At 46.5% G+C, this 27,353-nt stretch overlaps 1 protein-coding gene and 1 long non-coding RNA gene across 7 annotated transcripts in view; one reads left to right on the forward strand and one right to left on the reverse strand.

Moving 5' to 3' along the window:
- Positions 1–349: 349 nt before the first annotated feature.
- The window catches only part of NGEF (neuronal guanine nucleotide exchange factor), a 40,667-nt gene continuing 13,663 nt past the window's right edge, over positions 350–27,353 (forward strand). Inside the window, exons 1-5 of one of the 4 annotated variants that reach the window (XM_054074670.1) lie at positions 350–632; positions 3,982–4,096; positions 13,968–14,108; positions 15,224–15,318; positions 20,754–21,028. In XM_054074670.1, the coding sequence (XP_053930645.1) occupies positions 365–632; positions 3,982–4,096; positions 13,968–14,108; positions 15,224–15,318; positions 20,754–21,028 (894 nt within the window). In that variant the 5' untranslated portion in view covers positions 350–364. Of the gene's footprint in view, positions 633–2,713; positions 2,733–3,981; positions 4,097–12,188; positions 12,654–13,967; positions 14,109–15,223; positions 15,319–20,753; positions 21,029–27,353 lie in introns of those variants that run through there. The other 3 variants (XM_054074671.1, XM_054074672.1, XM_054074673.1) reach the window with 3 other exon arrangements.
- Positions 434–12,205, reverse strand: LOC128853062 (uncharacterized). Of its 3 annotated transcripts, XR_008451293.1 has the most exons (5): positions 12,080–12,205; positions 10,576–10,641; positions 8,992–9,126; positions 7,964–8,129; positions 434–571 (listed from the first exon to the last, which is right to left on the reverse strand). It is a non-coding gene; the product is annotated as an uncharacterized LOC128853062 (long non-coding RNA). The 3 variants fall into 3 exon arrangements; XR_008451292.1 differs by lacking the exon at positions 12,080–12,205 and having other exon boundaries at positions 8,992–9,123; positions 10,576–11,953; XR_008451291.1 differs by lacking the exon at positions 12,080–12,205 and having other exon boundaries at positions 10,576–11,953.

Raw genomic sequence — 27,353 nt, forward strand, 5'->3', positions numbered from 1 at the left:
AAAGGGAGTGGTCATCAACTGAGCAAATACAGTCATTTTTCCAGTGACATCCGTGGCAGCATGTTGTGTGTCATGTAGGCACATCAAAGCGATGCTCGGGACCTTAGAATAAGGCTTGTAAGGTGGTGATCTCAGAATGATCTTAGACAAAGTCCTGGAGAGTCCCCTTTATCCTAAACAGATAACGCATCGTAGCCTCTGAACTAACCAGAATTTGTCCTCTTTTCTTCTTTTGTTGCATTTTGTTTGTCTGTTTCCAGCTCCAATTAAAATCAAGCTGATGGAGTTGTGGAGGCTATCTGTCTTCTGCTGTTCTGCTGCTGATCCATAGTCTCAGTTGCCATAGAGACAAGATCTGGAAGTCATGGATGGGCATGGGAGAGAAGCCGCTGGCAGGCTCTCTGCCAGTGGGCTCCAGCAGGGCCTTTCTCAGCAGGTACTGAGAGAGTCAGGTTCGGTCTCAGAAGGTGAGGAGGAGTCAGAAAGTACTGATTTGGAGACCCATGAGAGGGACTCGCACACACGTTACATTGCCATTCAAAGAAATTCCAAGTACTACCGGTCCATGAGGCTGCCGAACAGAGAGAAAAGAAAGTTATCCAGAGAGGCAATGCATAAAGGGCGTGCTGCAGGTGAGTACTGACCCAAACAGCATTACGCTTCCTTTTCTAGTCACAATAGGAACTATAGGAGTCGATGAGATTAGAAAAGGGGCAGGGAAGGTAGAAAGTGGCTCAGCAGTCAGCACGTTACAGAACACCTCTACCCTATGGCAAAGCTCGTATCTTTCTTTGCTCAGCTTGGAAGTGTAAAACGGATGGTTGTTTAAACATGCTTGAGAATCCAAACAAAGGCAGGATTCTCTTCTGCCATCCCTTTGCCCTCTAAGAGAAAAATCATTTAAGCAGGGAAAGGCACGAAGCTGTCAACAAAGCTGGAACTTCTTTAGAGTATAGAAAGGACATATTGAAAAGCCGTAACTGTATGGCAAGCCGAACGGCGTATCGAGGAAACCGTCAGCAAAACCAGAGCCGTACGTTTAGGGACCAAGCCTGTGGAAATCACAGCGGAACATTATGAGAGGGGAGCGAGATTTCTCTGAAAATGCAGTTGCTGCCACCCCGCATGGAGTCCAGCTGTAAGAAACACCTAAGCTCCCTTTGAACTAAGAGGCTGAAATAACAGGAGCACCATCCAGAACACACATGCACTCAGCCATGGCTTCAGTAGAAACAGAACAAGTTGGCTTTCTCTGCGTGTGAACAGCACACAGCATGACTGGAAGGCCAGGATTTCACAGAGCTGGCACCTTGTCTGAGCAGCTCTCTGTGACAGAAACAAGAGAAAGATATGAGGAGCTGAAAAGAGAACCAGGAAAGAGCGACTGCAACACACTCGGAAGCAGTGCAAGAAAAAAATTAAAGTGGTTTTAATCTAAACGCCAAATGAGAGAGATTTGGATCTGTGAGAACAGAAAATGCCCTTTGCTTCATCTCCCAGGTGTTCAGAGAAATGGAGTTTCATAAATAAAAGAATTGCAGTGAAGACACCAATCCTATCTTCAGGTTACAATCTAACAGAAACAATGTCCTGGCCTCTGAACTTCAGCTTAGATGCATGAGTCAAACAACACTACTGACCTTGGAGTGCCATGCAAGCCACTGAAAGCTATTGCTTTGTTATGCAGTAGTAGAGCACGCCCTTCAGCCCCTGAAAACAGACATCTTTCTCTAAGAAAAGAAAGAAGACATCATCCACCTCAAAATAAAGGAGGTCTGGGAAATGTCTCCAGGAAAAAGGGTGTCTCCTGCCCGCCTGGCCAAGGGAGACACGCAATTTCAGCACTATAAAGGCCCATTCAACCCTGTGGCATGGACAGAAGGAAAGTTCCCTCCCTTCTCTAAGTTTCCAAGCAGACAGCAGCAGAGCAAAGAGCTCCTGTTTAATATTCTGCTACTGTTGTCAATGAGGTTTGTGGATAAACCTCTGCCAGAGCAGAGCTGCTCTCCACCCTGCCAGTGCAGCAGCAGGACCAGAGCAGAACTGTCTTTCACCGCCTTCCCAGATCGCTGCTGCAGAGCAAGCACAGAAGAGGCTCTCCCTCTCTCCTGCTCCCCAAGCGTCACAGCGCCCAGATTGCTGCTGAGGAGGCCCTCTCCCCTATTCCTTCCTGGTGTCACTGCAGCAGGACCATCACAGCAGGGCACACCTTCTTCATACATCTGCAGCATCACGGCGTCAGGACAACGGCACAGGAGGACATCCCTCCTGTCTAGCCAGTGTCATTGAGGAAGGACAAGCTAAAAGAAGGGCTTCTCTCTTAGCAGCTCTTGAGACCACCCACAGAAGCTGATCTGCGCTTCTCTCCCACACTCCCCTCTCTGTGTTACCACTGCTGAAACAGGATCTGTTCCAAGCAGGGCTTTTTCTTCTAGATCTGCAATTGGTCAGCAGGAAACACTGGGAACGTTCCTTTTCTCCAGTGCCTACAGCAAGACCTGGGCTAGGAGCAACAGCTCTTTCTCCAGTATCACTATAGCCAGTCCAGCTCAGAGCTACAGATTTTAAATTCAGCTAGGACTGTGTAAGCAGCTCTTCTACCCTCTCCCTCTGCTCCACTGATTCCATTCCCTCTCCCCGAAACTGGACAGCGGGTGCTTCTACACCAGCCTCATTTGTAGCAGGAACAACTTCTGCCAGCAGTTGCTGACGTGCATGGGAACAAGGGATGGGTGAGCTCTTTTATCTTGACTTCAAACCCATTTGAACAGCAGCTATCCGAGTGTCTGACTCAAGCTCGAATGTTAACCTGTTCTAGGGAATGACTAGGGGGGAGGAGAGGGGAAGGAAAGAAGAAAGGAAGAGAGGGAAAGATACAGGGGAAAACATAGAGTAGGATTCAAAATGGGAAAAATAGACTCAAGAAATGAGAGCAAGAAAAGTAATTTAGAAGAGAGAAAGGCTTTTTATATAGACACCCCTAGCACCAGACTAGCTTTGGCTTATAACCTAGGAGCTGTAAAACAAAATAGATGCTTTCCTTTAACTGGAAAAGGAGTTTGTTTTTTAAAGCAATCTCCTCTGACAGAAGGGCAAAATGTTTAAACTATTTAAAAGGCAAAGAGAATAACTCAAACTAGCATTTCATAACTCCTTGGCACTGTTTTGGGGAGTTTAAAAATGTCTGGATTTTACCCTTTCCCTCTGAAAATCCGTTAGCAATGATTAAATGGGTGCATCAGAAATCAGCTTGGTCAGAGCACTGACCTGCCTGTGCTGTCATCAGTTTGAAATGCAAACAAAATTATGACTTAGACCAAAATATTTCTAATAAAAAAAAAAAAAAAAGGCCATTTATCAACAGGAGGTTTCATTTGAAAAGTGAGATGCAGCCTCTCCTGCCAAGTACTGCAGTAGTAACCCATGGACTTAAGACAACTTTGGCTCCCTGAGAAAGGATCAGAGGTTCATCTGAGGGAAATTGGAGAAGCAATTAAAAGTAAAGCTCCTGTCTCTCCTGTCTTACCCAAATCTAGTCTTGATCTATCCAGTAAACTGAACACCTACTGTGTGCCTGACAGCAGAGCAGTAATGAAGGAACTTGGGGAACCAAATATTGGCATGCACACACAGCTAAACCTTTACTGTTTAGAGAATGGCACTGAAAATCACTAATTTTGGTACCCAATTTTCAGTGGTAAGAGTGCTACTCATATTCATAAGAAATGATACTCCCTATCTGCATTCACCTTTTCTCGATTGTATGTGCAGTTGGGACAGAGGCTGTGCAATCTTGCACTAGGCAAGCTGATGACATTTCGATCTTGTTTGAAAATCCAAGCTAAAAATACAGCCATCTCTGTGTCTGTGGTATTCCTATTGCCTTTGGTGTAAGCAAACCACTATCTACAGTAACAGTAAGGATGACGCTTAAAAAAAACTACTGTTTTAACACCCTCTTGGCTTTCTTTTATGTCACAGGTTCACTCAAAAACAATGAGCCCATCAAAGAGCCTCTGAATGTTTTATCTCATAAGGGATCACCATCACCAGTAAACTCCGATAAGGCACAATTAGATGAACTATGGATCCAAAGGTAAGCAAGTGCACACATGGGGTATTGAGGACAAATGTAGTTGGAGTGGTGCAAGAATGCTTGTATTGACAGCTGGACTAAGCTATAGCTCTGATATACACCTTCTCTCTCTGACTTGCAGTGCTGTTTTCAGTCTTAACAATACATATCGTATACTGCTAGCATCATGGTATGAAGGGGCTTATCAGCATGAGTCTGGAGAGGACAGTGAAGGAGATAGGGGGATCAAGAAGACGGTGGGGATGATTGGAAAAAGGGGAAAGTGATGTAGGAACACCCAGTGGTGTAAACAAAATGGGCAGATTGCCTTAAGCAGCTTGTTGAGAGTAAGGAGAGCCTGCAGGTGTTGCCTTATGGAACATCCCAACATAAGGGCTCTCCTGAAGCCTGTTACAGAATCACAGAATCACAAGGTTGGAAAGGACCCATTGGATCATCGAGTCCAACCATTCCTAACACTCCCTAAACCATGTCCCTCAGCACTTCAAAACTTTTGGGGTTACAAAACCCCACATGGAAAACAGGACTTTATAGCTGAGGAAGTAGCTACAAATATGCTTTCTAAAGTATTCTGACCTTCTGCTTGTTGTTTACTTTGAAGAACTGAAAGGCAATAGGTGCCTTTCAGTAGTGAGGTAGCTCCTTTTTGGCTTAAATCCTTCAACAACCTAGGTCCAGTGAAAGACTGTGATCCCACAACCAATAAATTTACATACGCCCAGTATATCTGCCCTCATCCCTGCTCTCTTGCCACTGCAGCCAGGCAGAGAGAGGAACAGCCACCTAACCTTACATTTTCCAATGTATGAATGAGATATTGTCCCAAACTCCCTCTCTAGCTCCTCATCTCCTGTGTGTATAACTACAAGACAGATCCTACTTGTACTGTAGAAGATCAAGATGAAAGTGCTACACACTTGCCTTCTAAAGGTGCATGCATTATGCTGCACCGTGTGGCTCTAATTACCGAGCCCCGTTGTGCTGGTGTAATGCACAGTGCCTTTCTGGGGACATTTCCTTACGAACACAACACCAGTAAAAAAAATATAGACAAATTGTCAAGTTGGATTTAAATAAACTAATTGCCCTGGCTAAAATTGATTGCCCTTTGGCACTAAATCGAGCATATGAAACTAGACAGTTACAGTCTGCTGCGATGTCAAACCCATCTGCCGCCTTCTCCTTGCGGCATAATCATCGCTGTCAGTCGCTGACATCCTGACACGGGCACTTAGGCAGCTCTGAAATGTGCAAATTCTGATTCTCCCTGGAGCTGGAAACAATGAGCCTGTGCTGGGAGCCAGTTTTATCAAAGACACTGCTGTGCTCAGAGCTTGACAGGTCAGTACAGGTTCTAAGTCATGTGTCTGCTAAAAGCAGGCAATGCTGCTGAGTGACATCTCTTGAAATCTGACAGAGCATGAGACCAGAGTTCCAGCTCAAACTGACCCCGTGTACTCCTCTTCCCTTCTCCAAAAGATTAGCGGTAATTTATAAGAGCACCACTAGAAGTCTGTATTGTGGAAAGCCTGCAGGAACCTAGGGATATTGCCATTACTTGCAGTAATCACTGATCTCCCTCTTCTATTGGGTAAACAGGCTGGGCAGGCACAATCCCTTCTCCAGCAGGTTTGACACAAACAGGTTCTTTGCAGGTAGGGATGTCACTTCATGTATAGCCATGCTACAGAATTTAGGCCAGGAAATAAACACAGCTGGGAAACCTAGTAAGTGGCTCAGGAAAAGGAATTATCCGCACTGTACTCACATGAGACACAGACTTCAACACTCTGATTAAGGAAAAAGCACCATAGGCTCCTTCAAACCCACCAGTGTCTTGAATCTACATGGCACTCAGAGCTCTGAGAAGAGCAGAATAGTTCGTTGATCTCAGAACACTGATGTCTGAAAACAAGGTGACCTCAAACATTACTGGTGATGTTATAAAATCTGCCATTTGGCCCCCATAAGCTTCTTAAAAGCATTTTTATGTCTAGTTATTCTCAAATTATTTTTTCCCATGACTTTTTTCCCATGCGATCCCCAGCTCCCCCTCAGCACTCTAGAGTTCTCCACAAAATCATGTGGCTCCCTCCCAGTCTTCCACATTATGCAAAGATCCAAACCCTTTGCATGATAAGCCACTTCCCAACAACTCGGCTGACTCGCCCTGCACAATTCAGTGCAGAGCTTCCAGCACAACTTTTCTTTTTCAGAGTAACCAGAGCCAAAGATCTGGAAGGAACTTAACAAAAGCTGCTCTTCCCCACTGTGATCAGTCCTTCCAGCTTCAGAGCAGCAGCAGTTGTGCAGACTGAGATCATAGAAACCCATCACAGAAGAACATCCACACAGGGTGTCCAGACACACTGTCAGCCTTAGCTGAAAGCAGCTCCCATAGAGACCAGAAAATTACTTATTTCAAATGCTAGAAAGGAGATTCACTAATCAGGGACCTGTCTTTACCAGCAGCCAATAGAATGTTGACTTCTCTTCATTTCTAATACAAGACAGGTATTTCAGTGGCGTGACTGTATTATTTACCTACCATTTCCCACTGAGTCAGATTCCAAAAATGATATATCTCTATTAAGGGCCAGTGGCTAGACTGTAAGAGAATCTCAGTGTGAAATTTCACATTGCAAAGCTCGCTGTGAGGTCATTGGTCTGCCAGCACAGAGCAAAGCCTTTGTTTAGGCTTGTTATAAAACCTCCAATTCAGAGAAATGAGCATAATCTAAAACAGTGTTTGATTATGTTTGTTCAGAGCTCAAAGAACAGAAGTATTACAACGGGGACTACAGTCACCTTCAGCAGCAAGAGGGAATCTAACTTGTTTGAATTCATGCAAACACATGTCTTAGGAAGAAACAGCACGCATGTAAAATAGAGCAACGCTCTGAAGGATGCTTGTGTGAATTTGGGTTAGCATTCCTCAGCACAGCACTGTTTGTCCTGGGCAGCAGAGGGCACTGCTTTTATAGCCAGGTTTGACCAGAAAAGCTGGGAAAGCCTCTAGGGAGGCTGGGACCTGTATTGCAAGAGGCCCTATGCTGTTCTCAGCAGTCTCTTTCTACTTAAGAAATACATTTCTTACAGTCACCTCTTCTGACTACCGTGCCAATGCTGCTTCAGTTTGCAGGTGCTGAAGCCTGTTGGCCAAATCTTTATATTTTCTCACACGACAACAATTTTTTCTCTTTTAGAAATAGATAGATAGATAGATAGATAGATAGATATTTTTTTCCTATCCCTCTTTCTGTACAATCTGAATCTCAGAAAGTCTAACAGCAACTGTATTTTCAGGGAGAATAACTTTTAAAAACTAATAAATTTTCTTTTTGGTAAATAGAGCCACTGTAGGTATTAATATGTGATGACTGTCAAGATCTCACGTTTCACAGGATCATACAGAATAGTAAGCGACGACATACACAATGCTGATTACATATACTTTCACCATGCAGCCAATGGAGATCCCAACCCCAATCTGCCCACCTATTCCATCCAGTCTCTATTTGTCAGGTTTTTCAGTCCAGTAATGGCTTTATTACCCAGCAAGGTCTAGGCTCTGCCCTCCAGCTCTCCCAATCCAATCTGCTTCTTTTGGACATCCCCTGACCCTCAAGTCCTCAACCAATCTCTTTGTTTTCTCCTTTACTACCAGTTTCAGCTTGTAATTCCCTGCACCATTTCCTCAGTCTACTGTTTCCCAAACACATTATTCCTCTCTCTTCCCTCCTGCAGCTCGTATCCCAGTGTCCTGCCATTCCCCAGGCTCTTCACCCTTTGGCTCCTCACGCACTTTTAGTCTCCCAGCCCTCCTCCTAGCTCCAGGGCTAGGTTGTACAGCCTTTTCCAACTCACCATTTCCTGAAGCATTCGGCTGCAGTTGAGTTCCTCTCTTCGTAGCAGTCTCCTGGTCCAGAATTAGAACCCTACCCTCCCTGTGCTTGTATCTGGTTTTTGCTCCCTCTGTTTTTCAGTCAAGTACTGTTCTCCATCGTGCTGCCTGGACCCAGCATAAGGATCACTGAGGATACAGCAGAAATGGCCTTTATTTGCATTTATTATTAGGACTGGACCAGGCAGATTTTGACAGCTGCGATATCAGAAATGTTGCTCTCAGCTCTGAGCAGGGCACCCGTTCTCTCCATGGGCAGCAGTTCATAGATTTTAGATGTTAAAACCTAAGAATAAACTTTCTGTGTATTGCAGAGAGTGCAAAAGGGCCTATAATTTCCGTGGATTTTCATAAATGTGGCAAAGACAAAGCCCCAGCAAATCCCAAATTTCAACTTGTGTTTCAACAGAAACCAAAGCTTCTCAAAGGACAGAACAATAGGTTTCCTGTTTTTCTATAAGAGGATCCAGTAATATTTTCCTAAGCCTAAGAAATCGTTGTTTTTAATATATAAAAATAACCTGCCAGCAGCAGATGGACAGTAGGTAAGAACGTCACCTTGATGATTACGAGCATCAAAAGGTTTGAAACACCTAAAGGTAGGGAATCTCATAATAGCAAGTTCTGAACATTTTTAGTTATTGGTGAGGCTGCAAGCCCTAACAGATATAATTAAGGTATTTTGATGAAAGCTTAAGCAGGTTCAGGAACAGATGTGGTCTAGGCCTTTAGGATCTAAAAATATTAGGGATGAGGAGTTCCACGTACCTCCCACTAAAAAGTCAAAAAACATGAATAAAAATTTCACAGACATATCTATTGTCGAAACACTGCTAAAACCCACACGTGAGCAGAGAGAACCTGAATGAGCCTGAAGCATGGAAATATCCTTGATAGAGAGAGGTATGTCAAGATATAATCTTATTCAAATCTATTAGTAACTTCACACTTCACAAATTTGGTTAATTCAGAGCAAAACAGCGCTTCTTACCTCATCTTGTGGCCTTTCTTGGTGTGAAACTCCCACTAACTAGAAGGGCTCGGGGAATTTTTCATGAATAAGATCTGCTGGACTGCCTCTTCTCTTTTTAGTTTCTGGAAGAGGAGGCCTAATTGCTAAAAACTGCTAAAAGAGAACATTTAAAAATTAATTTCAGAATCCTTTGAAATCAAACTCTTTGCACAGATTCATTCTAGGGGTTGCTTTTGAGTTTAGAAATCTTAATTCAAATGATTAACTATTTTTTCAAAACTACTACTGCCTGAAAATACAGATTGAGACTTCATTCAGCAAACATAACTTAGATGAGATCATTGGAATAAACTAATTATAAACTCACACCAGTTATCACATTTTAAATGCAACCATGGACTAGGTCAGCCAATATTTAAGATCTTTTCCCACAGCAGTACAGTGAAGCTGGGATCTCTGCAACAGCATAAACCCCTCTTTGCAGAAGGGAGGCAAGCTCAAACCTACTCTCCTGTGCCCACAGGGAGCTGAACCATGGTTGAGCTCTGTGTCACTGGATCATTTCCAGTGCTTGTGTGCTTGGGGATGCTAAGAATTCCTGAGACAAATTGGGCTTTGGTCCGTCAGAGTGGGTGCTGGGGTAGGATTTTTAACTTGTGTATTGCAGTAGTCAGATTCTTTAACCTACAAATAGAGAGGGAGTTTTAGGATTAAATACAGGGAATTTGGTCAGAAAAGTGATCTCTCATCATGAAATTTTACTGATTTTGATGATATGGGGGAAAGCTTCTTAGCCCCCGAGTCAAATTCAGTGTGAGAAAAGAAAACCTCCTCCAAACTCCTACCCAGAGGGTTAAGATTAGGTGGAGTGGGAACTTTTGCCTGAGCCTGCTGTTCTGCAGCAGTGTAAAATAGTCCAAGGTGGCACTGCCATGGTCCTGCCATCCATCTGCATGTCTGCCACCTCGGCTGTGCTGGCACTCGCATTGAGCTCACTCTGTAGAGAGACAATTTAGGCTCACACAAAGCTAAAAAAAAAAACATTAAAAAAAGAATCATTTTCCACCAGTTTTGCTGCCCAAACCTGCTCACCAAGAATGAGATGAGGTAGAAATCTGCCTCAGGGAGTCGAGTGAAAAGTGGAACTGAGCAGCTAGGTCAGATAAACTGTACAAGTCCTAACAGTTGTGGAAGCAGGGAGAAAGACAGAGGCAGCTATGCTGGAGCTGTTCTACTGAGCAGAAATAGTCCAGGATTGACTGATCCAAAGCCATATCTGGTCAATAAGGCATTCACCAGGTTCAAACACCATTCCCAGTGACCAGAGAAAGCAGAGCAGCTCCAAGAGGAGAAACCAGTCTGCCTGGGAATGACACAGCTAAGACTCCAACCTGGATCCCTCACACCCAGTATGAACACCCCAGCCACCAGACCACTGGGAGAGAATCGCTTTCTGCGTTCCTTCATTTTTCATGACAGCTCCCTGTTTTGTCTCCAAACAGAAAAGCAAGCTTTGGAACATCTCAACAATTTTTTCAGGACAAAAATATCTCCTTCTTGCTCAATACATATTTTTTTCGCTGTTGGGAACGCTCTTATCACCTCACTTGGAGAAAAAGCATCTCTCTTGTTATGGGTGTTCTCTGTACATCGACATGAAGAATAAGCCTAGAAAGGAAGAAAGAGCAACAGTTTTGGAAGACCAAATTACAATGTAAAATGAAAAAAAGAAGTTCTGAAGGAAGAATAAGTAGCCTATTGGTAATTGCTGCCCAGTGGAACAGACCTGGGAGAGACAAAAATATAAGCTGTGGCCTCCCATGGCCACAGGGAGCATTTCACTCCCAGCTGGTGAACTCACCTCTTCCAAAATTCCTATTATTGTTCTTACTTTTACTGATATTTTTCAGGTTTTTCATCTCAGACCAAGGAAAACATGAAGGAAAAAGAAAAACAGGCAGGACCAAATTACCGTATAGTTACAGGAGATGCTTTCTATTCTTGAATGTTTTTATATCATGACCCAAATGCTTTTTCTAAGAAGAAATTCCAATTTGTGGCAGGTTTAACCCTTCAGAGTGAAGCAATGTGAGGGGTTAGAATCCGTTACGCTCTTAATGCATATTTCTAAAAGATATATGGTTTTTTAATAGGTAAACCCAAAAGTTATATTTAGGTGTCTATTCATTCTAGCAGTGACAGTAGAAGCTTGCACACTGACTTCCCATTGATTACTTGGGAGAACTCCCCACTGCTCTTAGTCCTTCTCTTTAGAAAATAGTAAACAGCATCCCTGCTTTTCCAGAATTTGAGATAACGAGGAGGCTCAGTACGGTTAACGTCCTCCCTCCCCTTTTCTGAGAAACAGGCATTTTAGCATGCCATCCACTTACTAAAATCTAAAACCCTTCACAGTATCCCTGCCCTGGCAGCAAGCCACCAAATCACCAGTCATTAGCCCGAGCTTCACCTGGTCTCTGCTGCTTTATCCTTTCTATGAGGTCTTGGCTGCCCCCTCTCTCACCTGTCTCCCCAAATCCCCTTGGCCTTACTGTGTCATGGCTGATAACCCACTTTCACACCATACTGACCACCTACCCCGTGACAATCTCTCCCTGCACAGCCTCGCTGTCAGGCTCTCCTCCTCTCAAAGTGCGAAATAGGCTCCAGCTCTCACCTTCACCCCGATTTTTCCTGTCCACTGTCTGGTCCTTCCAACCTGCCAGTGCGGGACTGGACCTGAACTGGACTGACAGTCTTCTCCAAGTCTTCAAATCCCTCCACTGATATTTCCAGCTGTTTTTCCCTTCTGTTCTGCCTCTTAATGACATAAGGACCGATCTCTCAGTGTGCCAGATTGAGATCTAGTTCACATTAGCTGAGGGAGCTTTCCTAGGCATCCTGTCCTGTGCTGAATGGAAGCTATCACGATGTATCGTTTAGCAAATACAACATAAAAGTGATGGAAAGGAAACCATTTTCCACATACCGACCAAACCGTGGATTTCATGTTGTTGCATAAATTACATTATCACGTACAGAAAAAACCCTACAGTTCCTTATGCAACAGGGAGAAAGCGAATGTGAGGAATAGCTGAGCCTTTACCGACTGTTAACTCCTCAGTTGCAATGTGGTGCAGATGACGTTTTTTTGGCTGGGGGTTACTAACGTGTAGAGAAGAGCTGCACTCAACCTGTCCGCAAGCACTTGAACCGATCCGAGGGTGTAGCCGTACTCTGGAGCTCAAGAGGATTTATCCCTGAGGCGGAAAAACAATTACCTGAAGGAAGACAGATATAGATCATTGAGTACTGAGATGCTTACTGCCTAAATGAGACAATATATCCTTATGGAAGTAGCAGTGCTAAGGAAGGGGAGACTGGGGGAATGATCGAGCCCCGCTGGAGGAGGAGAGAAGGATAGCGGTCAATCCTGTGGGGTAATTAGGGGTGCAGTTCCCGGCAGGAGGGATTAGGCTGAGTTTCTCAGTTACATTCCTCCATCTCAGGGTTTCATTCCCGGAGAAGAAATGCAGCATACGCACCAGATCTGGAAGCAGTTCAGGAGAACCCCTTTCTCCCACTCCTATTTCTCCCTCAAAGCCGGTGCCAGCCGCGCATAGGCAGAGGGGTGCAGGGACTAGGGAGCAGCGCTGTGCTCCGGGGCTGAGAGAGGAGAGGTCAGTGCCAGGCTGGACCCCCCCTCTCCCCCCGTGGGGTGGCTGTGCATGGAGGAGAGGCTGGTGCATGGGGTGGCATGGGGGTGTGGGTGCTTGCCGGAGGAGGGTGCCTTGCTGGGGAGGGAGGGGATGGAGAAGGGGCTTCCCTGCATCTGAGGAAGGAGCCTCTCTGCAGCAGAGCGGAGGGGATGGAGAAGGGGCTTCCCTGCATCTGAGGAAGGAGCCTCTCTGCAGCAGAGCAGGGGGGATGGAGGTAGGGGTGCTTGTGGAGGTGGGGGGCCCCTGAGGCAGGGATTGTTGCCTTTTGGGGGGGCCCTTGGGGAGGAGGGATTCAGCCTCCCCGCGGAGGAGGGATCTGCATTGGAGCGCTGGAGGGAAGCTGGGGGGCTGAGGAGGTCTCTGCGGACAGGGGTGCCGGGCACGGGGTGGGGGGCTGCAGGGGGACGTGGAGTTTGCGGAGGGGGAGCCTGAGGGGTCTTGGGGGGCTGAGAAGGGATTTTGGATGCTCTGAGAGGTCTGATGGGGGGCGGGTGGGAGCTCCAAGGGTTGAGTTTGGAGGGCTCCGAGGGGCGGTGGAGGGAACTTGGGGGTCAGGTGGAAGCTCTGAGGGTTGAGTTTGAGGGCTCTGAAGGGCTGTGGGGGGAACTCAGGGATTGGGTGGGAGTTCCAAGGGTTGACTTTGGGGGCTCTGAAGGGCTTTGGGGGGAACTCAGGGGTTGGGTGAGAGCTCTGAGGAGCTGTGAGGCGAACTCAGGGGTCAGGTAGGAGCTCCAAGGGTTGAGTATGGGGGCTCTGAAGGGCTGTGGGGTAACTCAGGGGTTGGGTGAGAGCTCCAAGGGGCTATGGGGGGAACTTGGGGGTCAGGTGGTAGCTGTGAGGGTTGAGTTTGGGGGTTCTGAAGGGTAACTCAGGGGTCGGGTGGGAGCTCCGAGGGTTGAGTTTGGGGAGCTCTGAAGGGCTGCGGAAAGAGCTCAGTGGTCGGGTGAGAGCTCCAAGAGGCGGAGGGGGGAACTCAGGGGTCGGGCGGGAGCTCCGAGGGCTGAGTTTGGGGAGCTCTGGGGGAGCTCTAAGCTCGCGGGAGGGATTTGGGAAAGGCTGAGCGGTCTCCGCGTGGACTTGGCAGAGCTCTGGGCGCTCGGAGGAGAGCGGGGAGCAGAAAGAGGGGCTCCGAGGGGGCTCTCTGCGGGTTTTGCGGGGGGAGCCCCCGCCAAGCGCCGCGCGGGATCCGAGCGGGGGCGGCTCGGGGGGCTGCGGGGGGAGTGCTCCGGGAGCCCCGGGGGCGGCTGCCTCAGCTTCCCCCATCGCTGCCGCCAGGCTGCTGCCTTCCTGCCCCCGTTACCGCGGCAACCGCCCGGGCTCCCCCAGCCCCGCGCCTCCGGCCATGGAGCTGCTGGCAGCCGCGCTCAGCGCCGCCTGCGCCCTCGAGCAGGACAGCGCCGCCGGGCAGCCCGGCAGGTGAGCGGGACGGGGCGGGAGGGGATGGCCTGCGAGGGGGGAGTGACGGAGGGAGGAGGGGGTGACAGAAGGAGCGAGTGTCCAAAGGAGAGGGTGACCTGGGAAGGAGGGGGGTGATAGAGAGAGGGGGTGACAGAAGGAGGGGGTGTCCAAAAGAGAGGGTGAGCTTGGGGGGGGGTGTGACAGAAGGTGTGGGTGTCCAAAGGAGAGGGTGACCTGGGAAGGAGGGGGGTGGTAGAGAGAGGGGGTGACAGAGAGAGGGGGTGTCCAAAAGAGAGGGTGAGCTGGGGAGGGGGGGTGACAGAGGGAGGGGGTGACACGGGGGGGGTGACAGAAGGAGTGAGTGTCCAAAGGAGAGGGTGACCTGGGAAAGGGGGGCTGACAGAGGGAGGAGGTGACACGGGGGGGGGGGGTGATAGAAGGAGAAGGGGGTGACAGAAGGTGTGGGTGTCCAAAGGAGAGGGTGACCTGGGGCGGGAGGGGTGGCAGAGGGATGGGGTGATGGGCTGTGCAAGAGAAGGGGTGACCGGGGCAGGGGGTGACAGAGGGAAGGGGTGACCGGGGGGGGGGGGGGGTGAGCAAGGAAGGGGAGGTGACCAGGGGAAGGAGGGAGCGACAGAGGGAGGGGATGTCCAAAGGAGGGGGTGTCTGGGGCTGGGGGGTGACCTGAGGAGGGGGAATGACAGCGGGAGGCGGGGGGGACAGAGAGAGGGGGGTGTGACCTGGGCAGGGGGTGTCCAAAGGAAGGGGTGACCTGGGGAGGGGGAGTGACAGAGAGAGAGGGGTGACCTGGGGAGAGGGTGTCCAAAGGAGAGGGTGTCCAGGGCAGGGGGTGACCAGGCAAAGAGGGGGTGACCTGGGGAGGGCGAGTGGCAGAGGGGGGAGTTACAGGGAGAGGAGGAAACAGAGGGAGGGGGGGTGACCTGGGAAGGGGGTGTCCAAAGAAAGGGTGTCTGGGGCAGGCAGTGACCAGGGGAAGGGGGTGACTGAGGGAGGGGGTGACCTGAGGAGGGGGACTGGGGGATGGGGGTGACCGGGGTAGGAGCTGCTGTCAGACGGAGTGTCCACAGAAGGGGGGTGACCAGGTCGATCCCTGAGCTGCCCCCTGCCTGCAGGGACCCCGCGGCAGCTGCTGAGTCCCCCACCGCTGAGGGGCCACCCACGCACCCCATGACAGCAGATTCCTGGAGGAACCTCATCGAACACATTGGTGAGGACGCGCCCTGTGCCCCCTTTCCCTGGCCACTGTCTCCCACAACTTTTCCTGGTGTCCCATGCTCACGGCAGCACCGCAGTCCCTCCAGCCCCCCGCAAAATCCCCTCTAAACCCCCTACCTCCTCACTGAAACACCCGATCCCCCCAAAAGCCCAACCTTCACCTATCCCTCAACCCCCACAAACCCTCCACTCTTTCCCTGCTCCCCCAACCTCCCCCAATCCTTTTACGTCAATCTCCCCATTCCCTCCTTAAACACGTCCTAATCCATCTGAAACCCCCAGCCCCACCAAATCCCCTTCCCATCCCCCCAATCTCTCCCTAAAACCAACCCCCCCAACTCTCCCTAGTGTCCCCCTACCCTCACAACCGTCCTACCTACCATCAGGCCTGAGCAAACCAAACCCCAATCTAAACCCAGTCGGGAATGGTCCTTGGGCAGGGGCTAGCGGCTGCATCGCAGGAGCCCATTTCTGTCCTTCCTTCGGAAAACTTCTCACTGACGGTGTATGAAGAGAGGCTGAGAGAGTTGGGGTTGTTCAGCTTGAAGAAGAGAAGTCTCCAAGGAGAGCTTATTGCCACCTTTCAATGTTTGAAGGGGGCTTGTAAGAAAGATGGAGAAAAATCTTTGCGGCAGGGCCTGTGGCAATAGGACAAAGGGTGATGATTTTAAACTAATGAAGAAGTTTAGATTAGATATTGGGAAGGAATTTTTTTTACACTAAGGGTGGTGAAACACTGGGATAGGTTGCCCAGAGAGGTGGTGGACACTCCATCCCTGGAAACGTTTAAGGTCAGGTTGGATGAGCAACCTGGTTGAGTTGAAGATGTCCCTGCTCATAGCAGGGGGGTTGGACTCGGTGACCTTCATGGTCCCTTCCAACTCAAACCATTCTATGATTTTGCTCTCTTCAGAGGCATCAGGTTTGCACGCTGCCTAGCAGGGGATTTAACACCATCACTGAGCAGCTTTACCTCCATTCATCAGTAACACTTCTTACAAAGCAGTAAATTGTTAGGACTACAGCCAACTTTCTGCTGAAATCTGATTTTGTGTATGCAGAATGGTGTAAGACTAAAGTACTGGGTCAACACCAACACAGAGACTGTGTTGATGGACCTCAGCTCTACGCAGCGAGGTCAGCGTGCATCCGTAACAGCCACTGGTATAGGATTTGCAACAGAGGAGAGAGCTATTTTGTCATTTGTGGTCTCTTTGTAAAGGCGGAGTTGAGGTTATCAGGGTGGCTGTGGTGGAAAGGACTGTTATGCTTTTGCTCTTGTGGTATTTTTTTTTTTTTCCGTTTTTCTTGTGGGATGTGGAGAGGACCTTCATAGCTTGTTTCTTGGTTTCCCACATCTAAATTGTGACATTCCTCAGAGAGATTTGGGTAACTGCGAAGTTAACTCGTATCCTGAGGCAAGTTTTATGGTGGGAATAGAGGAGCTTCATTTTTAAACGGTTCTGTTCCATTTCAGAAATGAAACTGCAAGACTCTTGAATCTAAAGGGCAGGAATGTAGCACTTAGCATGGAAAAACTGGATTGATAACTCTCATGGGCAGCAAGGCAAACCTCCCTGGCGAGATTGAGGAGGCTTGTAATGCTGTCACTGCAAGGGGAGAGCTGTCACCTTCCGTGTCAGGTCGTGGCGGGCAGGGCTGATTCTTGGAGCACCTGATGCCACTGGGACAGTGAGGAAAGAGGCTGGTGAAAACACCAGCCTGCCAGACAAGACAGTCGAGGTCAGGGCCTTCAGGAGGGAAATGGTGAATGATTTGCATGGATGTTGCTACATCTGTTACGTGCTTTTGGCTATGCAGGAACTAATCTCCTGAAGCAGATGTGTCAATATGTTGTCAGTTTACTGGGACTCTGCTGAGAGGCACAATAAAAACACTGAAAACATCAGGACTTCAAAGCAACTCAGCTCCTATATTCATACGTATTTTTATATCAGAGGGAAGCGTTGCAACAGTTCTGTGCGCATCCGTGTAACTGCAAGTAGGTCTGTTGCACCTTGATGGAGGAGATAGGGTTTTGACAACCAGAGATGCTGTGCCAATCAAACAGCTGGAGCACACTCGCTCCCTTCCATTCCTCCTGCTTTTGAGGCAGTAATGGCGTTTTGCCTGAAATTGGAGCAGAGGATTTCAGAGAAAACGTCTCTGGACCTCCTGAGATTTTATATAGCTTTCAATGTAATAACGTTTACTTTAAGAGCACTGCAAACTCTCTAAGGCAAGCATTTTCCAAGATTAGTAATTAGTTTTTCAATTCCCATCCCAGTTTTTGAGAGAGCTGGGAAGGGAGACTGTGGCAGCAAAATTAAATGGAATAAATGTAAAGGGAAAAGTCTATTATGTACTATACAAACTATGTAAATACCGCTTAGGAAGATCAGCCTTAACCACTTAAGTCAACAGGCAGCACCAAACCCATGCTCTGACCACATGGTTAACCTTTAGCCAGGTCACAGTAGGGACAGCTGGGACATGAAGCAATGGATGGAGTTTGTACAGGTCTCTGACATTTTGTACTTGTTCACTTACTAAATGTAAGCATTTCCTAAATCATCTAATCATCTTCTGAGTCATGTTCAACTACTGATCCCTGTTTCTTTCTACACATTCAGTCGGTTCCCAGATGTATTGCTGTCCTTTCAACATATCAAAACCCTGTTCCTGACCTTGCATCAGTTATGCCATCCATTCCGTACCTTGACCATCTCTTGCTTCATCTATAGCAGTCTTTTGCGTGGTTTCTCCCCCTCTATCTCCTCTAAGCCTTTGCTCCGCCTATTGCAACTTCTTTACTGATATGCAGATGGGCCTTTTACACCAAGACAGCAAGGATATGTTTTATCTGTGCTACCACAGCCCTCTTTTGTTTCTTCCTACCCTTCTTCTGCCTAAACATCCACCTGTCTTTTGGCTTTATTCTGGTATCCCCTTTCTGCTTCTTGTCATATTTCTGTCTGAGATGATGCTTCAGCCAGTTTCTCGCCGGCTCCCTCCTTAAAACGAGTTACCTTGCTGTCATTTCCCAATGAGCTCTGGTGGTGAATGTCTTTATTCGATCAGATCTCCTGTCCATATTTGCCCTTGCCTGCCACTGAAGGCTCCGTAGGTCTTCTCTGTTTGGTTGGTCAGACAAGGAACCTGGAAACAAAATGAAGTTTCATTGTCTGGATTTTATTTCCTTAAAAGCAAGAGGCAAAGTTGTCTTGAGGATCTCTTTTTTTAAAGGGCTGCTTTCCAGATCTGCAGAAGGGATACTAAATCCCTCTCACACAAGATAGTTTTAATTGCCTCCGACTCACAGCACAGACCCACCAGCACAACATGGCTGTACAATCAACACTGCACATGTAAATTATCTCTGATGTGAGAGAAACAGAGAGATTACGCTTTGGTTTCCCAGCATGTTTTCCCTTGAGTGAGGCACTGTCCGTCCTGCTGCAGATACTTGCCAGCCTGTCCTGCTCTCCGGTGCACAGTTCGGTGGGGCAGCAAGTACCCGGTGCCCTACTGCATCAGAGCCTTCCAGCACAGGCTGAGCTTATGGACCAGTGGAATCGTAGAATCCCTAGGTTGGAAAAGACCTTTGAGATCTAGTCCACCTGTAGCTGTCCCCTACTAAACCATATCCCTAAGTGCTTCACCTACCCATCTTTTAAATACCTTCAGGGATGGTGACTCAATCACCTCTCTGGGCGCCAGTGCTTGAGAACCCTTTCAATAGAGTCGGTACCACTGAAAGCAGCTCCCACTTAGCAGCCTCGGCGCTTCATTCCTGAAGGGGCTTTTCCACCCCACCACATGCTTAGCACCCTCACTGATGCTGAATAGCAGGCAGAAATGCTTAGGAAAGCTGTATAAGCCTCTTTGATGCAGAGAGACATTATATAAGTAGCAGCAGCCTGCAAAACTTCAGGGGAAGTCTGCTCTCTTCGGTTATCGTGTAGGAAGCTAACAGAAGACTGTATGGTTTCCTAGGCACAGCTACCCTCATTGCTATTTTAATCCGGTGTCGAACATCTTTCCATGGAGAATGGATAACAGGATACGTTCACGGACTGCGGTACTTCTGTTCTTGTGCCTGAGCTTTTCCCCAGCATATTCCTAATGTGGTTTTAAGAGACTAGTACAGCGCCTTGTAAAAGCTGGCCCAGAGATTTCGTAGGTAGTAACATCTACATTTCTGCCCTCCCTGGACAAACTCCCCACCCAGTTGTCTCTGTCCTTGTTAAATACAGACTCTGCTTCTGAGATCCACTATCACAAGAGCATGTGACCAGATAGATTTTTTAACCCCTAATGATTCAGACAAATTATGTAGGGGTTTTTTTTAACATTGAGGACTTTTCTCTCATTCATTCACGTTACACTGTGATTCAAGTATAAACCAAGGGAGATAATGTAAATAGCGCTGCTTCAGTTTGAGTAAGTGAGGAGAGTGACTCAGAGCAGGCTCATGCTCTCTTGTCTTTTCGTATCTTCTAAATTAAATTCGAGCAATTAATATTCTGGGTCCTACAGATGGCTCGGAAAGAGAAATGGAACAGTTAGCAAGCCTTGGAGGGACAAAGGATCTTCTAAAGATGGCCAAGGAATTTCAGGATTCTTACCTTTTTTGTGTGCTCAACTGAAATCAGGAGCAGGGGCAAATTCTGTGCAATTTCGCCTGCTTCCCAAGTCAGTAATTGGAACTCGGGGGACACCTCCTGTGATTGATGTGCTGCCACTGCATGGTGATGTGAATTCATAGCCTCTTCTTTAGTGCCCTGTCATTCAGGTACCTTTTTAGTGTTCGTTTCTTACCTTCAATCATAATAGAAACAGAAGGAAATTATGCAACATGTGCAAGGCTAATTGCAAAGTCAGTAGCAAAACAAAGTAGCTGTGTCTTGTTGTCCCAGTGTTTACCTGTCTAATGCCTTAACTGCAGCTCAGTGTTTCCTCCTTAAGAGGGTTTTCATGGCCACCAAATTGCTTCTTTAACGTAGTCTCGGTGTGTGCATTACAACTTCTCCAAACATGCACTCACACATACCTGTCAATCTACAACTCGTAACATAATAATATTGCAGAGGAAATCAAGGTTTTAAAGAAACATTTAAAAACCTGGCAAATAACAAACTGCTTGTTTTATGCCTTCCAGTTGATCGTGGATTCATCTGACTGTGTTAACTAAATGTTTCGTGACAGCAGATTGTTGACAACACTTTAGATTTAGCAATGGCCTTCCATTTATAGTTTCCACTTCTGGCTGAAATAGGAACACCATAATTGGCTTTTTCACTCAGCCCGGAAGGGATCTCTCTCACCTCTGCCGAGGTGAACTAGTGTGAAACAGCTGTCCTTTCCCACAATACATTTCTACTCTTGTTCAGCTACAACATCTCAACCTGTTGTGTTGCCTCCTAGGGCTCTTGTATCAGGAATATCGAGATAAATCTACACGCCAGGAGATTGAAACTAGGCGACTGCAGGATTCACAAACAGACCCTGAGGAGAGTTCACCCAGTGAGGAAACTCCATCTGAAGCAGAGCCCACAAGTACAACTGAAAGCAAAGCTCCACCACAAATCAGTTTGCTGAGGAACTCCAACTCCAGGTTCAACTTATGGCAGGATCTTCCCGAGATCCGGAGCAGCGGGGTCCTCAGCATCCTCCAGCCAGACGAGATCAAGCTGCAGGAGGTAATGGGGGAAGGTGGAGTGTTTTTTAACTGGGTTGCTGCTTAAAAGACCACGAGTTAATTAAGTCAAATGATCAAGATTTGAAAATGAAAAGCTTCCTAGCAGCCACAGAGAAGTTTTACCCTGCTTAGTACTTTTCCATGTTGCACTGGTTAGTGCCACTCACTGTTTTTATGCAACTCCAAATACTGTTGCTGCTGGACATTTCTATAGTAAAAAAAACCTTCTTTTCCCTTTTCTAATTCAGCATTAGGAATAGTTTACAAAGGAAGAGGCATATGAAGAGGCTCTTGCAACAGAACTTTTGCTTCCCAGTGCACATTAATCCTCTTCCGAAGTAGGCTACATACTTTCCACCAGAAATCTTAGAATTAACTGTTAACTGTAGTCTGTTTTAAATAGGATGTCATTAACAAAAAGGGAAAAGATGGAGATTGATAAACTTCCTTAGTTTTAAATGTTGTTACTTGGAGTCTTATGCAAAACAGTAAAAAATAATGACAGATATATTTGCATTTTAGCCATACAGTGCTGCGACATCAGTATTTAAGAGTCACACACTATTAAATTAAGAGTAATACACTGATAGGGCTGCATCAAACAGTGAAAAGAGTAGCTAGGGGTAGCGCTGCAATTAATGAGAACATCAATCACTCAACAATGTACAACTGGTCACTGTTTTGGATTGCATGGGAGCACGGGTGCTTTTTGTCAGTGCATAGCACTGCACTCACAGCCTGCAGTGGAGTTGAACCAGCCTTGTTTAGTGTGCGATGTGCATTGTAATAAGAGCGATGAGCCTTTAAAGGCTCAATCCTGAGAGTCCTACTACACTCTTGCGGCAGGATTGCATCCAATGAGACCATTGTGGCAGTGTATCTGTTCGGCCCGGGCCAATGAGATTCTACCCGAAGTGCTGAAGAACATCTCAAGGTGTGAGCAGTTCCCCCTAATTTTACTTGAAGTTGCACAATGAACATTGATGAATCATTTGCATTTACAGTGCCACCCTCCTCTGGCCAAGACTGCGATTCACTGTTACACCGGGAACGCAGATCTTGTGACCCACAGGGTTGCGACGGGCAGAGCTGTGTTACTTACACCCTGCGTGGGAGGGACCAGTGTTTATCCAGGGTACCTTGGACTGGCAGCACAGGCTGTTACTGTGTCAGGGTTATGTCTGAAGGTGACTAAAACAATTTGTTGCTTTTCCATGTTCTTCTGCACTCGTTATTTCCATATCAGATTTGTTCTGTTTACCTGGCAAAACACGGTGCTTCTAACTGCCAGCATTACAAATACAATCTGGCATCTGAAATATTAACAAGCTTTTCTTCTTCTTTCTGCTTCAAAAAGAAGTCTTTTACATAGAAATATTCATGTAGAAGTTTGCATTATGGATTTCAAAACCTGCCGTTTCTGTTGAGTTACATTCATAACCCGTAGGTGTTTTAAGGAAAAACCCCTACATTAAAAGTGCTGAATTTTCTTCTCTCTGCTTAAATAACAACAGAAATAAAGCAGATGGAGATGGGACAGAACTGCCTTAAAGAAGTGTTGTGCTTTCTCCTGATGCTAGCTTATCAGAGCTGAAATTTTCTTCCTGTTTGTTCTGGGATTAGCACAGTAAGAGATTACAAAATTGCTCAAAGCCAGAGAGCTGTGAAATTGGCTGAACATTGAAAAGATAAAGTGAAGAATTTGCTCTATGAGGAGAGTTGAAGGCAGTAAAATCGAAAACAGGGTGTAGATGATCTTTAAGTTCCCTTCCAACCCAAACCGTTCTATGATTCTAAAACAAGGAAGGCTGACGAAGTCACAGCGGCAGTTAAAAAAGTTAATGTTGAATTCTGCCTTGCTATAAGCAAACACAGCTTGCTCTTGCAGTCCTGGAACTCTGCTTACGTTGGGTATGAACTGGGAGCGTGAGCTGTACATGAGGGCTTGACACAGTGAATGTGAAAGTGTTCAGCTCAATGAAAGAGTATTGCAGGAATTTACATGAAATACAAGGCAGCAGAAATTCTGGAGTAAATTTCTTAAGGACGAAATTGTACCTTTCTGACCCATTTTATCTTCAAAGCTGTGGTAAGCACAAGGATTAGAAGAGCAAGAGCAGCCACCAAATGTAGAATACTACACAGAGTAGTATTTAGACCACAGGGAGGAATATTGGTACACAAGCAGAAGGAAACTGAAAGCAAACACCTCTGTTCACAGCTGAGGAAGGGAACATCACTGTAACTGTGATGGAGCTGGGCTTGAACAGTCCGAGACAAAGTTGCTCATCTGCAGTGACCTGCAAAGTGAAAGAGACAAGAACAAGAAGAGGAAATGGGTCTTCCTTACTGACAATGATGCAAAATGAGAAAGGAGGTTATCAACACAAGATGGAAAACAAGGCACAGGTGTTTTTAAAGCATCAAAATAAGAACCTTGACTGGAAGATGCTTGAAAGGTGTCATGGAAGGCCTTTAATCATTGTCCCCGTTGGAACTAATGAGCCAGAAAATGGAGTTTCAGGAAAGAAAACAAACAAACAAGCCAATCAACCAAAAAAGCACACCCACTCCCCAGCAATTTGAGAAAAAAAAATGTTGCAGCATGGCCCATTAGCCCTGAGAACTCGAACAGAATTCAGACAGCCATGGCCGCTGCACACTAGCCTTTTTCATCTGAAGTGAACGTGGGAGTAGCAAGATGTAACAACTGGAAGTGTGGGTGCAAATGCAGAAAAAGGAAGAACAAAAGAAAAAGCAAAAGACATGTTACAGAGCACAGAGGTCAGGGAAATAGGAAAATGATGTACTACTGGAATAATGATCAGATAAGATTAAGTTATTGATAGGGTAGTTCTAGGTATCCGGACATCTGCTGAGCATCAAACACAGCAAAACATGAATCATCAAGGGCTTTCTCTTAACCATATAGGAAACATAATAATGCAAAAAGAACAAGGCGAAGAAACGCTGTTTGGATTCTGATAGAGTCATCGTGGAGGAAATGCCAGGCAGCATGCATCTAGCAAGATGTACAAGTGACTGGAGAGAAAACACACTCCCTGTATTACATGTGATTCAGGCTCAAATTCCATCACCAAGGTACTAGGCTCTGAAGAAGTAGCAATGCAGTGACTGGAAGAAACAGCATTTAATTAGTGAAACTATTTTCAGCGTGAAGCTTCAAGTAGACATTGATATGGCCTTTTTGTGGAGTAGCTCCAGTTAATTCCTCTTTCCCAGTTCAGTTCCCTACCTTTCCATTTGCCCTTGGTTTATTTACTGGGTAGTTTCTTTTCTGCTTGCTAACTGTATTGATTTTCCTGCATCATGTTCATCTTCTCTGTTTTAGGAGACTCTGAGCTGAGTGGAACTCAGCCAAAACAATTTAGTAATAAAAATAGTTTAGCAAAGGATTCTCAGTCTTTGAATTGAACCATTTTTACTGAGATGTATAAGCTTTGATAAAGTTTTTGGTAGACATCATCTGGATTCGGGTCACTTTGATGTTAGGAAAAGAGGCAGAGTCTGCACCATGTGTTATGGTGTGAATTTAGATCAGGGAGCTGCTGCTGTGAAAATTTTCCGTGCTCAAGCAAAAGAGGGTTATGAACCTGTTTGTGTGCAGTGGTAACACAGCGTTTCTGTCAAAGAGCGTGTTTGACAGGCAGGCAGTCTTTCTTTTTTCTTCCATTGTCACAAAAATGTCCAAATAAGATATAATTTACATTCCTTTGAGCAAACATTAGATTTCAAACTTCTAAATTTGCCGTACAGCAAAGCTGCTTTCCTCCAGATTGCTCTGGTGCTGGACTGTGCACTTCTAGCAGGTGGATGTCAGACTGACCCTGAGCAGGCAAGCAGGTCTGAGGGCTGGTCACAGGCAACACCGTGGCATCAGCTCAGAACAGCATCCCTCCTGGACCAGAGCAGAATTCCCCCTTCTTATCTACATGAAGAGCAAGGTCATTGGGAACAAATATTTTCAATCTATGCAATAAAACATTGTATTGTCTCAATATGAATGTAGTCTCTAGGGTTACTTTTAATTTTTCTCCTTTTTTTACCTTCTGCATTTCCTTCTTCCTTAGGCTTCTTTTATCTTTTCCTTTCTCAGTCTCTCTGCCAAAACATAAGCAATGAAAGCGATTGGATTAGCTTTTACATGATTATGAGAAGTCATGAAGTTCATGACCGAGAGGACTGATGGAACAGTATTGGTCATGTTTCCAAGAGATCTTTTCAAACTGTTTGTAGACTCGGGAAAGCAATATCGCACCCACTGACATTTAGTTAATTTTTTTTTCTAGTTATTTTTGCAAATCTGAGACCAGAAGCTCATGCTCTTTTTTCTAGTGACTGCTTAGAGCTAGCACAGTTCAGTTATTCCACAGAGATGACATCACATGGTTGGATGTTTGCTGCCAGTTTGGGAGGTTTGCAGCTCATACTTACCACTCAGAAGGGAAACAGCAGCCTGGGCTGCTTGAAGCAGGCACTTTGGATTTGCAGACGACCAGCTGGATTGCCAAAATAAATTAAGAAACTTGTGCCTTACACGTGCTATGAACACTTCCAGAGCTTGTCCCACTCACTGGAGATGTTACTTTTCTGGCACCTGCTTTTAATCAGAACCCTGTTGCACTGGTATGGCTTGCACCCTACACATGCCCATGAAGGTCTGGCATCCCCACCTAAGGTGAAGAGCAAGCAAACACATTTTTATTTCTCTAGACGCAAGCAGAGGAGCATCTGCAGATCAGAAAGCAACTTTCTAGATAAGCAAGTTATCTAAAGACTTCAGGCTGTGGTAGAGTGGCAGATCTTGATTTTGGCTCTTATGGCCACCCTGCAATCAAAGACTTGGCAGAAAAAACTGTGCAAAATGACTAGTGGTAGCAATCCCCAAGATATCTGGAAGGAATGGGCTGTCCCAACACGCCATGTCTTGTTCTTTGTTGTATCTTTACCTATTTCCTCCTTTCTTCTCATTTATCAAATAAAAAACTGCAGTTAAAGCTGTAAGAAGTGCATTTAGGAACTAGCCAGTCATGCAGAGAGAGAGGGGGAGAGAGAGAGAGATTCTCTCTCAGGGCCTGTGGAGAAAAACCTGGGGGTCCTGCTGGATGAGAATCTGGACATGAACTGGCACTGTACACCTGCAGCCCAGAAAGCCAACTGTATCCTGGGCTGCATCAAAAGAAATGTGGCCAGCGGGGTAAGGGAGGGGATTCTGCCCCTCTACTCCTCTCTTGTGAGACCTCGTCTGGAGTATTGTATCTAGTTCTGGAGCCCTCAGCACAGGAAGGACATGGACCTGTTGGAGCAGGTTCAGGGGAGGCCACAAAAATGATCAAAGGCCTGGAACCTCCCCTGTGAAAAGAAGCTGAGAGAGTTGGGGTTGTTCAGCCTTGAGAAGACTCCAAGGAAACCTTATTGCAGCCTTTCAATACTTAAAGGGGGCTGATAAGAAAGATGGGGAAAAACTTTTTAGCAGTGCCTGTAGCAGTAGGACAAGGGGTGATGGTTTTAAACTAAAAAGGAAAAGTTTAGGCTAGATATTAGGAAGAAGTTTGTTCCGCTGAGGGTGGTGAAACACTGGCCCAGGTTACCCAGAGAGGTGGTGGATGCCCCATCCCTCAAAACATTCGAGGTCAGGATGGATGGGTCTCTGAGTAACCTGATGGAGTTGAAGCTGTCCCTGCTCACTGGGGGTTGGACTGGATGACCGTCATGGTCCCTTCCAACCTAACCCACTCTATGATTCACCAGGTGCCCTGGTGAAACTGCTGGGGGAAGCTGAGCTGATACTGCTCCTTTTTTCTCACTGGGAATCTGGCCTTAAAAAAATTGTCCTCTTACTTTTTAAATGCCAGCCTTTCCACATACCCTGACCAAGTATATTCATTTCTACCTGCACCCTTTGCTCTGTCTCCTTTCTGGGAGCTGTCTGGGCGTGACCTCCTTCTCTGGTGCCAGGAAGGACCACCTTTTGACCTAACTGGCCACAGGGAATATTTCCTAGGCTACCAAACCCACATAGAACTGAAATGTCACTTCGACTGATATCTTAGCAGCTCTGGATTGAGTTACAGTCCCTCCTTGTTGTGTCCATCCTCCCAGATCTTGGACTGCAGCATAGCATCGGGTATATAACCCAGGTCTCTGTCCCTCAGGTCTTTCTGTGATGCATAGCAATACTTCCAGGAAAAGGCCAAAAACTGATTAGCAGAGATTTCAGATTATTTGTTTAGGAAAAAAAAAAAAAAAAACCAAACAACAGCTGCCTGGCCAGGTCCCACCATCACCAGGAGGTGAGCAGTAGG

Source organism: Cuculus canorus, chromosome 9 (genome assembly GCF_017976375.1).
Source record: "Cuculus canorus isolate bCucCan1 chromosome 9, bCucCan1.pri, whole genome shotgun sequence".
Classification (NCBI taxonomy): Eukaryota; Metazoa; Chordata; class Aves; order Cuculiformes; family Cuculidae; genus Cuculus; species Cuculus canorus.